This window comes from Pipistrellus hanaki (assembly GCF_964339955.1).
Source record: "Pipistrellus hanaki genome assembly, chromosome: 12".
In the NCBI taxonomy this organism is placed as follows: domain Eukaryota; kingdom Metazoa; phylum Chordata; class Mammalia; order Chiroptera; family Vespertilionidae; genus Pipistrellus; species Pipistrellus hanaki.
The window spans coordinates 39,828,876-39,845,799 of record NC_140514.1 but is presented as its reverse complement, the minus strand read 5'-3'; the positions used below and the strand labels follow the sequence as shown (position 1 = coordinate 39,845,799).

Here is a 16,924-nt window from a genome sequence, read left to right as displayed (position 1 = left end):
GCCAGTCTCTGGACTGCAGACGTCACTGGAGCAAGGCCATGCAGGTCACTGCCCCTGCCACAGCTCACTCCCTTTCCATGTCTGTATGTGGACAGCAAGCCTTGGGTGCCATTTCTGACTCAGCCAGGAGAGACAGGACAACTCCAGCACAAGTACAGCCAGAGCATCAGGCACTGCCCAGTCTCTCACTGGCCTAGCCACATCCTCAGGAGGCTCTGATCAGCCAATCAGGCTTCAGCCCGAGGGAGAGACCGAATTGCCCAACATGTGCTGGTTTCAACTTCCCTATTTTACCCAATGGGATTGCCCCCCAATTTGATTACTCAGGTATGAAATATTAAAAATCAGAAAAACCAACAGGTGTTCATACTTAAACTGTGTGGCTCTAGCATCAAATAAGTAGGTGAGCACTTATACCCCTGTTCCTATCTTCATTATACATCCAGAACATCCCAGATTTGGAAAAATTAGTTTACATAAAGACTATCAAGTTAGGAGGATACAGGATTCTAAAGTCTGGATCATACCATATTTCACCTTTGAGTCCATCTAACTGGGAATGGTTGGACTCAGAATTTCAAAACAAAACAAAAAAACAACAAATAAAAATCACACCTGGTGGATGTGTCTCTGTAGTTGAACGCCAACCTATGAACCAGGTTAGGGTTTGATTCCCAGTCAAGGCACATGCCTGGGTTGCGGCTTGATGCCCAGTAGGGAGGTATAGGAGGCAGCCAATCAGTGAATCTCACTCATCATTGTTTTTTTCTCACTTCCCTTCCTCTCTCTGAAACCAATAAAAAAAACTATATATATATTTAAAATCATTTCCCAATATTAAGCAGTAAAAGCGTCAGTGGTTCAATATGACTTCCACAAGGACCAATGACAGCTAGCTGCAGGCCAGAGCTCAGGACTAGCACAAACAAGGGGCAGTTAGAGCCTGCTTTCCAGTAGACCTGTGCTGGCCAACTCAAACTTTGCCCTGTTCAGAAAGAGTTTAATGAGACCGGGTGGGTGCTCCTTCAGCCACCCCCTCAACGGACTGCTAAGAAGTCACAACAGTTAAAAATACGGCCTAAGACATTCCTCCGAGAGCCCTCAACCTCAGGATCTTGACTGAGGGACCAAAAGATGGAACCAAGAGAATATGGAGGTAGAAGGGCAGACAAGGCCAGGTAGCACATTTACCCAAACCTAGAGAAATCCTAGGAACAGTGCCAGGGCTAGGTAAGATAAATTTGGATGAACAGGAAGCGACTCCACATCTCACAGCCACTTCTGGGACTGAGAAAGATACCAAAGTGAAACTTCAGGACCTGGGCCACTCGCGGGAGCTCCCGCAGGCAGTGCTGCACACTCGGCCTTAGCAGCGGCCACAGGCTATTGAAGACAGCCCAGAGGGAAGAGAATTTTTCTACCTTTTGGGCGAGTACATACAAAATTAAAATCCAAAGCTGCAGTGAACACACATATGAGTAAAACTCCTGTCCCCAAATAATCTCCAAAGTGAACTGGAAGTTTATTTAAATAGCCACCAGTTAGAACAGGGTGGGCCAATTCCTCCCTACCCCGTTCTCATACCAATTAGCCAAGACCAAACAGGGAGAATAAGCTGGCCCCGCAGCCGGCCTGCCAGCCAGTTAGGGGATGGGGGTGGGTGAAGGGTGGGGGGTGGGAGGCCTCTCAATGGAGACGGCCACGACCCCGGCCCCGGCCAGCAGCTGGGGGTGCATCCACGGTCGAGCGAGGGTTCTTGATGGTTTCATCTACAGACACAATAAGGCACGCAGCCTCCGAGGCTGCAGTCAGGGCATTGATCCGCACCATAGCCGGCTCCCACACGAAGGCCTTGAAGTTGTCAGCAATGTCCTCGTTGTTGATGTCTACCCCGTACCACATGCCCCCCTGAAAGATCGGGAAAAGAGGGGAGGTATGTGGAAGTGCTATGAAATTTCTTGTGGCATTCCCTCCCTCCAAAAGTTAGGAACCCCGACTCTCTGAACTTAGTGGCACTTCCCGAGGAAGAAGGCATCGGCCTATGGCATCACAACCGTTTCTCACTAAGCTTCCCCAACCCCACCTTTAAAAGACACCGTCTCAGCAAGGTCTGGGCTATACCAACAACAGGAACCTGGAAGTCTACCTTCCCCACCCCTGCCCCTGCCAACCACCCATGCAAACCTTGGATGTGCTGCGCACAAGGTACTCTGGCCCTCTCCTAGGTACTTCCCTGTTTTGGGGAGGCCCCACCTCAGGCCACCTGAGGATGCATGGTTCTCAAGAGGAACCTTTCAATCCCTTGTCTCACTGTATCACTGCACTATTTCCATCAGTCCCCACGGGTGAGGAACTGAGACACAGAGGTAAAGTGTCATGTCAGACAGAAGGTTGCTCACTGAGTATTGCTGCTGCCAGAGTGCTGAGCACTTAACATATCTGCTAACAAATGAAGAAACGAAGTTCTGGGAGAGGTGGCAGAGCCATGGCTGGGCGGTGTCAGCAGGGCTCTGAGTGCTTCCCCAGAGTGTGCTTCGGGCAGGGGCCACAGGGCACCTCTCTTCGCCCATGAAGGGGTGATCACACTCTGGTAGAAGCACCAAGAAGCCTGGGACATCCAGTCCAGCACTGTGGCTTCACCTCTGCCCTGAGGAAGCACAGTTGGTTGGTACTGAGTTTAGCTTCAGCACCGTCTCCTGGGCTGCACAGAGTTTGAATGATTCAAGCCCACACAGAATCCAGCCCATCCACCCAAACGCCTGCACCCCAGAGGGGAAGCACCCACCTGGGCATGCCGCGCCCGCAGCTTGTTGAGGATGTTGGTGGCGTCAAAGCCGGCATTGTCACACAGCTGGCGCGGGATGATTTCCAAGGCCTTGGCGTATGCTCCGATCAGCAGCTGCTGCTTCCCAGGAATGGTCCTGGAGTAGTCGCGCAGGTACTTGGAGAGCTCCATTTCAATGGCCCCGCCACCAGCCACCACGGAATCGTTCTGTCGAGACCAGACCCATATTTCAGTACAAGTGGTCCCCCTGGTCCAAGCTCCAGCCACAGAGAGGTGGGCCACTCAGCCAACAGGTCCCCAGCCCCGAGAGTGGTCCCTCATTATTTCCCTCATCCCAAGCCCCAGGGAGCCTAAACATGGCCTTCGTCCAGCACATCCCACCATCAACCAGATCGTTTCTGACCATCTCCAAGATGGCATTGTACCAGCTACTAGCTTGAGGACACTGGTACAATCCCTAGAATGGCCGAATGCCTCAGCCCCAGTTTTCTCATAAGAACAAGTCAGCCTTTAAGGCAGCATGACCTATTTTGAGAGACTGAGCTTATTTCTCTATAATTTGTGAGGCAAGTCAGGGCCTGAGTTCCACCCAGACAAGGGATCACCACACAAATCCAGGGTCTCACTGGCTTGGGAGGGAGAATGGGCTGCGCAGACAGGAAGCCACCAGCCAGTACCTTGATGGCCCTCCTAACAATCATGATGGCGTCGTGCAGGGACCGCTCTGTCTCCTCCATAAACTGCTCAGCGCCACCGCGGAGGATGATGGTGCAAGTCTTAGCTTTGGGGCAGCCAGTGAAGAAATTGTACCTACACACAGGGCCAAATCGCACATAGATGTGAGCTCCTGTCTGCTGCCAGCCCGCTGTGTTGTTTTTCACTAAGCTTCCCCAATCCCACCTTTAAAAGACACCGTCTCAGCAAGGTCTGGGCTATACCAATGGACATAAAAGATTATGAAGTCAAACTTTAAACCCAATGTAATCTTCCCTCTCCAAAAGGTAAGACCCAGAGAGAGTAGCACATGCTGTTTACCACACCCAAAGGATGGCAGGAGGCCAGACTCGGGCAAGTCTTGTGGCTCTGCCAAGATGCTCACCTCTCGCCTCCAATCTGAGTTTCTTCAAAGACCTGGCAGTGGCCCAGCACATCTGGGGTCAGAGCATTCACACTGGTCTGGATGGAGCCTCCACAGGCCTGAGGAGCACAGAAGGCAAGATCATCCAGGAGTGAAGGCTCACACCAGACCAACAAACTTCCTGCCGCCTAGTCGCCAAGCCAGTTCCCATGCTGGACTCTGCCACGTGCCCACAGCCCTCTGCACTGGATAACCCGCCTCACCCTTGACCTTGATGACCCTCACCCCCTCTGAAAGAACTAAGGGCAAACAGCCTAGTTAAAAGGAGATGGGGACCCTTTGGCTCACTTGAGAGCCCTCCCCAAACTAGGATGCTTTGGGCCCAGCAGTGAAGTGAGGACTGGTGCTTTCGACTTAAGGCGGCGTTGGTGAGACACTAGAGAAGGAAGGAAACCTGGCTGGAAGCACCAATATTTGAGTGTACTCAGCTAATCACAGCATTACTGCTGGGTTCCCTAACAAACCAGATTTCCTGACTTGTTGTGGTTAAGTAACTTATACCTGAGCACATGCACTCTGGCAATGAAGTGCTCCAAGGCAAAAAGAGTTGAGACAGGCCTGGGTTGACACACCAAGTTAACTGCACACCTGCCCACCAGAGGTAAATGAAAACTCCTCCAGGCCACAAAGCAGCCAGTGAACACTGGGTTACCATCATGGTCCTCTTCAGATCCTCCTCTGGCACTCGGCCAGCGCAGAACATGTCCCTGTCGGCAAAGTACTGGGTGGCCACATCCCCAATAGGGAGTTTGGACAAGACGACTTTGGCTCCGGATTGATGGATCTTCTCTAACTTGTCATACAGAATGTCCCACTCAGCATCGACAATTGCCTGATAATCCTGAAGAGAGCCAGGAAAGGATGAGGATGCTTTGGAGCAGAGGTTAGCATATAAAGTGGGCTAAAATGCATCTCCCATGATAAAAGTATGCTATTTGGGAATTAACAGGGATAAACAGAATAGCTTCTCCACAGTCCAAGTAAACAAGGACCCTGTAAGGTAACTGAGGGAACCTAAAACTTTCAAACACAAAAGCAGAAAGTAACCCCAGGACTAGAAGCTACTCCAGAGCTGGCACTGCCAAGGTGTGAGAAAGAGGCTAGTGCAGATTAGTTCTAGCCTCCTCTGAGGCACTCACCCATGGAGTTCCCCAGGATAAGACCCTTTCCCCTAAAGGCCATTCTGTGCTGGGGACACATTCCCAAGGGGACCTGCTTATAGTGGGTAACAATGCTACTCCAGAGACAGCCTTGATTATATCAATGATGGGAGCACACCTGACCCTGCAGCGTGAGACCCAGTCTAAAGGGGAGGAGCCCACTTCTGCCCAAACCAAAGGAATCAAAATACTAGGCTCACTATATAGTTAGAGAGCCTCTGCCAGCCCCTCTGGGGGACCAGAGGATAATATTTCAACAGGTCTGTCCTTTTCAAAGCACCTCCAGTCCAGTTACCCAGCATTTAGACATCAATATTTAAGGTGGCAGGAGGATAAAGGGATCCACAGGAGCTTGACAAACTGACAACCACAAGAGCCGCGGCTTTGGCCCAGCAGCTGCCCATTTCTATTCCGCGGCCAGGTGGCGGGGCCTACCTTAACGTTGTGGACTCTGACTTCAGCATTATCTTTCTCAGCTTTCAGTTCGAGCTCCACATTTAAAAGGGCAATCTTTGGGGTATGGTACCTTTTGGGTTGCATTTCAAACCCAGCATAAGAGAAAGTCTTCTTGAATGCAACACCAGCCACCAGCTGGGACTCCTAATAAGAACAACAACAAACAGTTCAAAAGCTCAGCGGAATGAAATGAAATCAACCTGCTGGTGTGTTGGACTACGCCATGTCCATTCCTGTGAACCTGAGTTAACCATGGCTTTATTTCACTGTTGTAATAAGACCTTTCCATTGCCACAGAAGCTGGGAAAAATACAAAACATTTTGGTTGTCCTGTCAATACAAGGAAAATAAGAAACTAAGCATGGTAAAGGCCTGTTCAGGCTGTCTTCTAAGACTGGCCTTCAAAGCAAGTGCCAAGGTATAGTGCTTAAAGCATTTACCTACATGCCAGGAAAGGAGCCAGGCATTTACAAATAAGGTACAGGCTGCCCAATACCGTCTTCCCCTTCAATCCCAACTACCAACCCGCTGGTCCTCTCCTACTGCACACACCTACACACTCCCTCCCTCCCTATACCACACACACACACACACACACACACACACACACCCATCACACACTCTCATCCGCTATAGGAGATGAAGTCAAAAGATCATGAGAGCCAGAAATTTCCTGCACAGCTCCCAGGCCATCACCGTAGCTTCCTGCATCTCAATCCTTCAAAATGAAGGATTTTTCTCTTTTCAATAACAGAGCTTCCTGGGGGTTGAAGTTACTATCAGGGCATAATAAGAAGCATGTTGCACCTGGGATTGAATCAACACTATAAAGAGACTTAGATTCACATCTCACATTTTTTTTTCTCCTACTAATACTAAATGACCAAGTCTGTGCTAACCTATAATGTTGACCTACAATACTGTAGCCTATCAGTGAACAGATTGCGGTGTCATTCAAATCCACAGCCTCCTAAAGGGGATGAGACCTGAGCTGAATCAAGATGACAGCAGAAATTAGTCAAACGGGAGGCTCTTTCATAGCAATGTTTCTTCCCCCCTCCCTCCCCCTTATCCCTTCCTTCCACTCTCTCGGCTCTATCACTTGGAGAAGAATGAACTAAAAAGTACTGCTCAGACTCATTCATTGAGAGGGTCATAGATAGCCCTACTCCCTCCCCCACATCAACACTGAAATTTGGAGACTCAGTTCAATCTACATTCTGCTGACAAGTAAACATAGGTCCAGAGAGGTTACAGAATACATCTATAGTCACAGCCTGTCGTGGCAGTATGCAGAATACAGCCCAAACCTGCCTCTATGCTCTCCTCCTTTGTGAAACTGTCTGAAGGGTCAACATGAAAGCAGGAGCCTCCTGGAGGCCACGGCAGGCTTACCTCTAGGGCTCCACCTTGCACCTTCTTGATTCCAATCATTTTAAGCTGCAGCAAATCATCCAGCATCATTACCGCATCCACCACCATCCTCGAGAAGAAGGTTTTCTGCTGGGAGATCAACTTGGAGCTCAGAGCAGTCACGGCACACTTCTCCAGCAGCTTCCTCTGCTCCCTGGGACGGAAGGGTGGGGCCTGCGTCAGGCCTTGAAAGCCTCCCTTGTCTGATTCTAGTGCAATGTGGAGGTGGTTGCCACTAAAATCAGCCCTCACCAACTTCTTCTGTATCTTTAGGCCATATAATCAGTGACGGACGGTGACTGCAGTCAACCACCACCTGTGTGACAGCTTTTACACTACAGTCTACCAGCCTCTGTTGAGCAATGTGGGCTGGGGCTCAGCCAGGGTCTTGCAAAAGCCAAACAGCCCCGGGGCCCACATAGGGATCACAGCATGCTTCTGCATCTCATTTGGCCATAGGAAGTCAAGTCCCACCACAAACTTACAATTTGTCTGCCTTCTTCACAGTCACGGCAATCTCTTTGATCTTGTTAACTGCCTGCCAAGAACAGAAGCTGAGTGAGCCTCTCATGCTACAAACTGGAGAGAGGACGCCAGCCTCTAGTCTGCTTACTCCCAAATCTTAAGCATTTCTAGTCTACAGCTGAAACATTTTTATGTCGTTAGAAAATGTAAATCTCTGTAGTTTAGAAAACTCCCATAGCCTGAAATATAGACTAGCTACAGTGCTGAAGAATCCGAAGAACACGCCCAGGATTTAGTTCTGGATATGCAGGTAACACACTAACACAAATGAGTGAAAACAAGCTGTGACACAGATCAAGCCAAACCTTCTGGCTCGTGAAAAACACCTACAAAATTTTTAGCACTTTATGTATTAATTAGATGCTACATAATGTAACATATACATATATCTCAGGATGTGCCAAAAAGTACTCGACAAAAACAACAATAGCTCCGACTTACTGGAGGCTATAACGTAGCTACACCACACTCTAGCAAATATCTAATCAAATAGCTACTGAATGGTAGGACTGAGGTTCCTATGGAGAATCCAGAACATTTCCAAGGAACTCTTCCCAGTCTTCTCTACACCCCAGTGAAGGTATTATCCTCAGAGAAATACGAAGGTGCCCAGGCACAAGGCCAAGTTGGCCAGTACTCCCATACCAACTGGGTGGCAGTTCGGAAAGCTCGGATGATGATCTGTGGGTGCAGGCCTTCCTCCACATAGGGTTTCACCTGCTTCAGAAACTCTGCGGCCAGCAGGGTCACTGAGGTGGTGCCATCACCGACCTGGAAGAGGATGACAGGAAATTCACTTTTTCTGATGTTCTGGGTTTATAAAGCCCCAACTCCATTTTCAGGCAATCTACCCACTTAAACTGGGCAGTTTAAATGAGCATGGAGCTTTATTATGGAAGCATAGGTGTTTGTAATAAACAGAAGGTGATGGTAGTTAGGTGTCCATCCCATCAAATTGGTCCTTATCTACAAAATTAATCCCCCAGCCAGGCCCATTCCCCAAAGAAGACTAATTTGGACAACTGAATTTCCTTGGGATAGGAAATCATATATATGCAAATTACCTGGTAATTTATTTATCACGTAAAGGCACTATAAGTAAGACAGTCCCAGTTATGCTTGTAATAACAATGCTTACATGTCACAAATAGCCATGATAGCAATTGGCAAGAGATATATATTCTTTAAGGAGTACAAAGTACTACAGGAGTTTATAAGAAAGATATTTTTCAGCCAAATCTCACTAAAACAAACCTCCCAGGACCAGCCAAAGCCCTTTATATGTTAAACACTATTTGGAATAAGCAGACTACTAGTCTGCTAATCTTTTCTAAAGGACATTTTCTATGATAACATATCTAAACCCTATTTTTAATGAGGGAGAATAAGAGCTCACAAGCAAACTGGCTAACCTCTGATTTAGAAGAATTTTATGTGCAACTTATTTATGTCTATTGTGTAATGTAAATAATTCTCAAGGGGGAAGAGTCACTATGGCAAAGGGTTTAAGCTGCCAAATTCTTGGCCAGAAGATATTTATTTGCTGAAGACATTAACAGGTCAAATTCAGACTCTTCTCATTTTAATTTCAGAAAAGCCATACTGTTTTATAGGCTACTGGGTCCTAATAATAATAAACCTTTTCACATAACTTCAGAACAATACAAACTTGTCTTTCAACATCTATTATCAAGACTCCAGTATTAGAAATGGTTTCTGTTAAAATGGTGAATTTTGTCAGGTATATTTTATTACCATAAAGGGGGGGGTAAGAAACCTTAAGAGTTTCCAGTCCTATCTTATAAGGTTAAATTATTTACCTAGCAACTCTTATTCTCAGCTACAAGCAGTGGAACAGTACAAATCTTAAAAGATTATTAACTCCTAAATATCTTTATAAGAATGTATTACTTTTGAAATTATAATTTAGATATAAAAAACATTTAGAGAGAGAAGAGTGAAGGAGCAAGCTGGCATGTGTTTCCACCTCCATTTAAACACATCTGTTTGATTTTCTTACCTCAGCATCTTGGGATTTGGCAATGTCCACTAAAGTCTTTGCTGCAGGATGGACAACGTCAAGGAGTTTCAGAATTGTGGCCCCATCATTAGAAATGGTGGCTTTTCCTTAAAAGGAACACGCAAAGTAAAAATTCAAAGACCCTTTCTGTGCACAAAGGGCCACCTAAATCACTAGTCTGCTCAACTTTCCTCCATGGCAATTTTCCTAAGACTTTGAGCCCCTACTTTTCTTTGAGCAGCATTTAGCGCACCTCAAGTGGATGCAGAAAATGTTTTTTAAGTGACAATGAGTAATCATTTAGATCTTAACAAAGTTAATACCCTGGTACCGCACATGTCAATTAATGCACTAAAACATAAAAGGGAACTTGCTCCTCGTCTTGGCAGCATGATCAAAGGGAGGGATCACATGTTTCTAGGTTGTATCTCTCTACAAGGCAACAGCCTTGTGAGCCCAGCTTCTCCCCTATGTCCCCACAGGGCGCAGCATTAGGACTGTGTATGAAGTGAAGCCCCTCACAGTGAGCACCCCCCGAGGTCTGAAGCAGTAAGTTTTCTGACGCCAGCTTCTGCTCCCCAGAAGCCTGGTCCCGCACACTGCCTCTGGAGCCCCGCACTTACCCCGGCCGTCCACAAGGAGCTTGTCCATGCCCCGGGGGCCCAGGGTGGTCCGTATGGCTTCAGCAATCACCTGGCAGGCACTGATGTTACTGACAAGCTGGGGGATGCCTTGGGAACTATCAGTCCCCTCTTTCAGCAGGATAACCGGTGTGGGCTAGAAAAGAAAGAGCAATGGACTGCTTTTAAAAATCACCTCTTACAAGGCGCCATAGGGAGAGAAGGGGGAGGGAGAATGCTCCCATCTCCCCCATGACGGAAATATCTTTGAAAATCACATTTCCCCACTGTCCACATCTACTCCTTAAACAGCCTCTATCTCCAGAGACATGGCCAAGACCGCAGCACACCTGGTAGGTGTGCTAGGATGTCTTGAGAAGAACAGATTTTGTTTAAAAGGACAAATCAGATAGAGATGTATTCTCCAGTGCCCAGCTAAATGAGCGTAGCCTTTTCAACTCCTGACCCCATTCTGCTCTGAAGAATTAGGGCATGGCACAGGAGGAAGCAGCAGGCCACGCTCTGAATTCACCCTCCAGCAACACATCCATTTATCTGCATTACAGCTTAATCCCAGAGAGGTGGATGGGGCGCTGATGCAAACCCGAGGTGTCAATAGCTTCAGGCACTGTCCTGGAGAGGCCCAGGCAGGCGGCTTTACCACTGTTTAGCTGGTGTGTAGGAAAGCAGAGGCAGAGAAGCAAACAGCCCCTTTGTTCTGTCTCCCAAAATGACAACAAATCTAATTCACACAGCAGCCTTTCCATTTCTCACGCTGGCTCCATAAAGCTTCCTGTGACTCATCTCCAATCAGATTCCCCCAAGAAGTTTCTCTATTTTGCAATGGCCTCCAAAACACTCACTATCTCTAGAGGTTTAATTTGCAGACATGCTTTAGAAACTCTGGAAGACAGGATGCTTATTTTAAAGGGCTTCCTTAAATACCTCTGGCCAATGATCGTTAGCACAGACAGGAATTTCTCAGCTTAGCAAACCAGAGTTCCTGTCCCTGCATCCAAGCTTGACATGTAACGATGAGTTCGTGAGCCAGGCCTAGTCTTCCCAGTGACTGTGACTAATTGTGTGTTTGGTTGAAACAATATATTAAGGGTAAATACCGTTCAAAACCTTAGTTATATGTGTGTATTAGGCTATGCTTTAAAATTTATTTATTATGGAGTGCAATATAAAGTTTGAAAGCTTTTGCCCACATTCACCCCTAGGGGTACTGCAGGTGTCTGAGGGGGGAGGAGGAATAGGAAAGAAAGCACAGGACTGTCTCCCCCTAACAATAAGGAGTCAGGACTTCACACACCACAGAGTCTAGTGACCCATGAGGATGACATCATCATAGTAACAGGACAACTGCTTAAAAAGTGCAATTCCTTTGACCGGAGCAGCGGGAGAGCAGTGAATAAGGCAACACACCGCACACTCACTTGTAGACTGTGTTAAGGAGCTTACATCTTATTCCTACAAAGGAGAGCCCTGGGAAGACTTACATAACCTGATTTACATTTTTTTTAAGAAAATAGTTAAGAAAAGGCAAGATATAAAATGCAAGTGCATAAAGGAGCTGGAAAGACGCCCAACAAACTCTAATGAGAAAGAGTGTTTGTTAGTAAAGAGGGTTTTGACACTTTGGGTTATATATTTGCTGTTCTGTTTCTTTTTTTCTAATGAGTTTATCACACATTATTATTATTATTTTTTAAATAATGCTTATTAGCTAACTCCTTACACCTGGAACCAGGCATAGGCTGGAGGGAAAATTCCTCCCTTTTCTTGGTAGTGTCCCAAGTCTCACCTCAAGAAATGGTTTCTCTATACTCAGCATTCTTTTTTTCTTTTAATATATTTTATTGATTTTTTACAGAGAGGAAGAAAGAGAGATAGAGAGTTAGAAACATCGATGTGAGAGAAACATCGATTAGCTGCCTCTTGCACACCTCCTACTGGGGATGTGCCCGAAACCAAGGTACATGCCCTTGACCGGAATCGAACCCGGGACCTTTCAGTCCGCAGGCCGACACTCTACCACTGAGCCAAACCGATTTCGGCTATACTCGGCATTCTTTTGGACCCTTGCACCTTCTGTAAGGAAAGAGGTGTCTCCTGAAAGACCCCACCTTTCGCCAGTCCCGGCTAACCATTCCTCATGCAGCCTCAAATCTTCTCTGCCTCAGGTGAAGTCGGAACTTTAAAAGAAAAACCAACTTGAGTCTCAACTCCCTTCATATTCCCTTCAACAGATTCTTCTATGCCCACAACAGGTTAACTTATCCAACACGTTTGTGGACCTTTTCTCACCTCCACCTCCCATCTACAAGAGCCACCGGCCACTTCTACCAATACTACTATACTACTTTCTGAACATCAGGCCAGGAATTCTTCACAGCCCCATTCTTCCAGGAGGTTTTCTCAACAACAACCAACGGGAATCCTCAACAGGGGAGCCCATAACTGTCTTTGCTTCCTCTTATGCGCAGCTTTTACACTGCCATCCTTTCTTCAAGTATGAGCTTCTGAAAGTAAGAGCTATAATAATCTCAATCTGTAGAGTGCCTAGGTTTGGCCACATATGGGATGATATTCAGCAGCTTTTGGTGCTGAAAATTCAACCGTTAAATAAATATATATATACACACACACACACACACACACACACACACACTTAAAAGTGCTTGAAATATGCGATGAAGTAAGATACACTGGCTTCTTATTTTTGGGAAAGAATTGGCAGTATGACATTACATTTGCTGAGAATTCTTAATACAAAGCAAGAAGGGCTGGGAAGTAGCTGACCATATTGGCCCCAATTTCCCTATGTTTTGCAGGCCCTGGAGAAATGACAGGCCGGGTAGAGGTCCTATGGGAGGGAAAGGTAGCAGGGTTAGACTGAGCCAATCCAGGTCAAGATGGGTTCCCTTCTATCATTTCCCCAGGGGCAGGCACTGCTATGGAAAGCCCTGCTCTGACCCAAGTTCTTTTTAAAATAAGATATTTCATCTCAAAAATACATTATTTCTTTGGAAAGACACAAGTTTTCTTACAATAATTTATTATTTTTTAATCCTTACCTGAGGATATGTTTTATTGATTTTTATTTTTTAATATATATATATTTCTTATTGATTTCAGAGAGAAAGGGAGAAGAAAAGAGAAAATCAATGGTGAGAATCATTGATTGGCTGCCTCCTGCACGCCCCACACTAGGGATTGAACCTGCAAACCTAGCATGTGCCCTGACAGGGACTGAACTGTGACTTCCTGATATCATAGGTGGACACTCAACCACTGAGCCACACTGGCCAGGCTTACTGATTTTAGAAAAAGAGAAACATTGATGGGTTGTCTCCTGTATGTGCCCTTACTGGGGATCCAGCCCACAATCTTTTGGTGTACAGGACAACACTCCAATTAACTGAGCCACTTGGCCTGGGCTGCCCTCCCCAAGTTACTTTTTATTAATCTTACTCATTTTTATTCAAGTAGAGAAACAATTGCAGGATCCAGTCATCTGCCAAGGTAATCATGAAAGGCTTGGTAATTTCAGCTCAATGATCTTCCTGTTCATCCTTCTTAAAAATTATTAAGCGTGATGTTCTACAAAACCACAACAGGCATTTATATTCCAAAGCTTATAGTGCTCAACACCAAAGGCAAGGATAATACTTTCTATCCAAGATGTACCCCAATCACAGAGCCGAGGCTTCAGGGGACCCTTTCACATCACAAGCACAGAAGGCTTCTAGGATATTAAGGACTAATTCGATGACAGCAAGGAGGCTTTTTGATGACAGAAGTTTCACATTCACATAAGCAGCCAATATAGCAGGGAAACAGAAAAACCCACTGTGGTGGTCTGGAGCCCCTTGGTGAAGGTTTTTAAAACTAGACAGAACTTGCCGTGACTCGTTTGGCTCAGTGGATAGAGCGTCGGCACGCGGACTGAAAGATCCCAGGTTCGATTCCGGTCAAGGGCATGTACCTTGGTTGCGGGCCTCCCCAGTGGGGGGTGTGCAGGAGGCAGCTGATTGGTGTCTCTCTCTCATCGATGTTTCTAACTCTCTCTCATTGATGTTTCTAACTCTCTCTCCCTCTCCCTTCCTCTCTGTAAGAAATCAATAAAACATATTTAAAAAAAACAAAACTATTATAGACAAAACTTGGTTTTGATCCAACTCATGGTTGCCTTGGCAGGAAGATGGATTACAAGGAAAAGCAAGCAAGCAATCACCTAGCAGAATAGCTAACATTTGCTGAGTGCTTACTACATGCTGGACACTTTGTATTAGTTAATTTAACCCCCTCTAACAGACCAAGGGCCAGAAATTTAATACCATGCTCAAAATCAAAGTGCCACATCTAGTAAGTGGCAGAGCTGAGTCACAAACCTAGGCCTTCAGCATGGCTCGAGCCCTTACTCTCCAGTGCCCTCCTACGCTGCCTCTGCACAGAAGATGAAGATGCCTTCAGGAACTGGTAATGCTGAAGAGGGACTGAAAAGGGGCAGTACTAGAGGTATGAAGGGGATAGGGGTACAGAATAACACCAGGTTCCTTCTAGCTTGGGTACAAGCTGGATTCAGAGGGCATTTGGCAGCAGAACGAACACCTCCTAGGTGTCAGTTTGACATCTAACAGGACAGGGAGATGGTGCAGGAAGCAGGGGGAAAAACCAGAGAACTGACTCCGATGGATAGGCCAAAATGAGTGAACTGCCAAGTGCATAGAAAGCAGCCTCTCAGTCATGGCTTTGCCTCAAACACCTCCTTCGTGTGAGGTGGGTAACGGAACTATCAGGAACGCTTTGTGAAGTATATGATTGTCTAACCCCTATGCAGTACACCTGGAACAAATACAAAATACTACTGAATGTAAACTATAATTGAAAAACAAAATAAAAACACCCAAAGAAAACCCACACAAACAAACAAAAGAAAAACACCGCCGTAGTTAAAAGCTGGCCCTGTTCAACAGCGATTCAAGAGGTACCCCCGAGGGTTAGGACCGGTGAAAAGTACCTGCAACAATGAAGGGAAAGGGGTGCCATGTGTGGAGCCCAGGACTTATCAACACCCTTCATCTAAGAAAAGAGACCCCTAGATAGGTGGCCAACTAGAGAACTCTGGGCTGATGTCAAACCCGGAGGCGCAGACAAGGTCGGCGTGAGAGGCGGGATCTTTCTACCTCTGATGCAGTCTCGCCATCTGCCCCGACCATTCTCCGGGCTGAGGAGTTTGCACCGCAACAACCAGCGGGGTGCATTCACTGGGCACTGAACACGTGTTTAATGAGTGCACGAGTGAATGTGTGAACAGAGAGGTCTGAGGCCATTTATGCACCGACAAGGCCAGAGTTGAGACCCTGAGCGCTGCCCATTCTAGGAAGCACACTTCTTCACACCCGCCTTTCCTACGGCAGCCGAGGCTTCCAGATCTGGCCACTGACTGCTTAGGTAGGTTCAATCCGTAATAGCTGAACACAGGTCACGATTGTGGGGTGGCTCCAAAAACGGGGACCCCGACGCGGGTCCGCTGCCCTGAAGCACCCTGGGACTTGTAGTCCCCACCCGGCGCGACCTCAGCCTCCCCTCCAGTCCCACATAATACTCGCCAAGGGCCCTTGCTCCGTGTGTGGGCCCGGACAGGCCACGGCGGGCCGGGGTCGCCCCTGGACAGGAGGTCGGGGGAGGACAGGGTCAGTAGGCAGAGGAGAGCCCTACGGGTCGGGTGCCAGCCAGGCGGCGCCGGCTCCCGGCCAGATGGCCGCTGGAGACGGCGGATGGCGAAGGATACGGGCGATACTACTCACCATCATCTTGGAAGCTGCTTCTGGGCCCCGCTGCTCCTCTCCCTAGCTCTGTGTCGGGGCCGCCCAGCAATCCCACAATGCTCTGCGCCAGACAAATCCCCAGAAGGTTCGACCAGCGTTAAACCGGTAGTGGAAGGGACGGGTCACTTCCGTTACTCTATGGTTCGCTACCAGCGAGTCGGTGTGGCTAGAAGGGCTAGAGGTGGAGCCTCGGAGGGCTGGCGCTCTGGCGATAAACTGGTTATCACCAAAATTTGGTCGTGCTTTTTTTTTCTTTTTTTTTCCTGAGCATGAAGGATCCTTGCTTGGCCCGCGACACCAACTATCCTTAATTCCATCTTATCTCCTCGCCCTGGACGCCAAGGAATGAAATAAATGCAAACATTTATTGAACGCTGACTGTGGAGCAAGCTTATGCTAAGTAAGCTCTTAACATGAGTTTTTTAATTTAATACTCACAACCCTGTTTCGTTGGTATTGTTATCACGTACGTTCTACAGATGTGGACACTGAGTCTGGGAGCTTAGGAAAGGTGGCCAAAGTCACAATTGCACAGAAAGTGGTAGAGAAGCTGTCGTGGGCACAGGGTCCCGATGTCCGCTTTCTGGCTCTGCACTGGCCAGAGCCTCCTCGGGGATGGCTGCACCTGCCGCGTCCTCAGCGCTTCCACTGGGGCGGCGCAGGCACCCGTGGGACTGGGCAGGGGACGAGCTGGATGGAGCGGGGCGCCGGGGATCACCCGGGTGCTGGATGATTATCTTCCCGAAGAGGGGAGGAAAGCGAACTGGGAGAAGGCAAATCCCGCCGTGAAGCGGCCGCGCGGAGAATCCCGCCGAGACCGCAAGAGCTGATGATGACTTTTTGCGGCTGAAGCGAGTGTGGCCCGGAGCCCACCTCCAGTTCCTGGTCACCCCCAGCCAGCCCACCCCCCATTCCCGGAGGTCAGGAGAGTCCAATCCGAACTGAGGAATGCTGGGGCGGGGCTGCGGTG

General features: G+C 47.7%; 1 protein-coding gene across 1 annotated transcript; it reads right to left on the bottom strand.

The window, feature by feature from the left end:
* Positions 1–1,498: 1,498 nt before the first annotated feature.
* On the bottom strand, positions 1,499–16,904 carry CCT7 (chaperonin containing TCP1 subunit 7). The gene is made up of 12 exons (XM_084901294.1): positions 15,934–16,904; positions 10,121–10,274; positions 9,498–9,604; positions 8,123–8,248; positions 7,438–7,490; positions 6,935–7,106; positions 5,519–5,683; positions 4,576–4,764; positions 3,885–3,982; positions 3,463–3,595; positions 2,786–2,992; positions 1,499–1,908 (listed from the first exon to the last, which is right to left on the bottom strand). Exons 1-12 carry the CDS (start codon positions 15,937–15,939, stop codon positions 1,687–1,689), a joined length of 1,632 nt encoding a protein of 543 aa, XP_084757420.1. The 5' UTR covers positions 15,940–16,904; the 3' UTR covers positions 1,499–1,686.
* Positions 16,905–16,924: the final 20 nt, after the last annotated feature.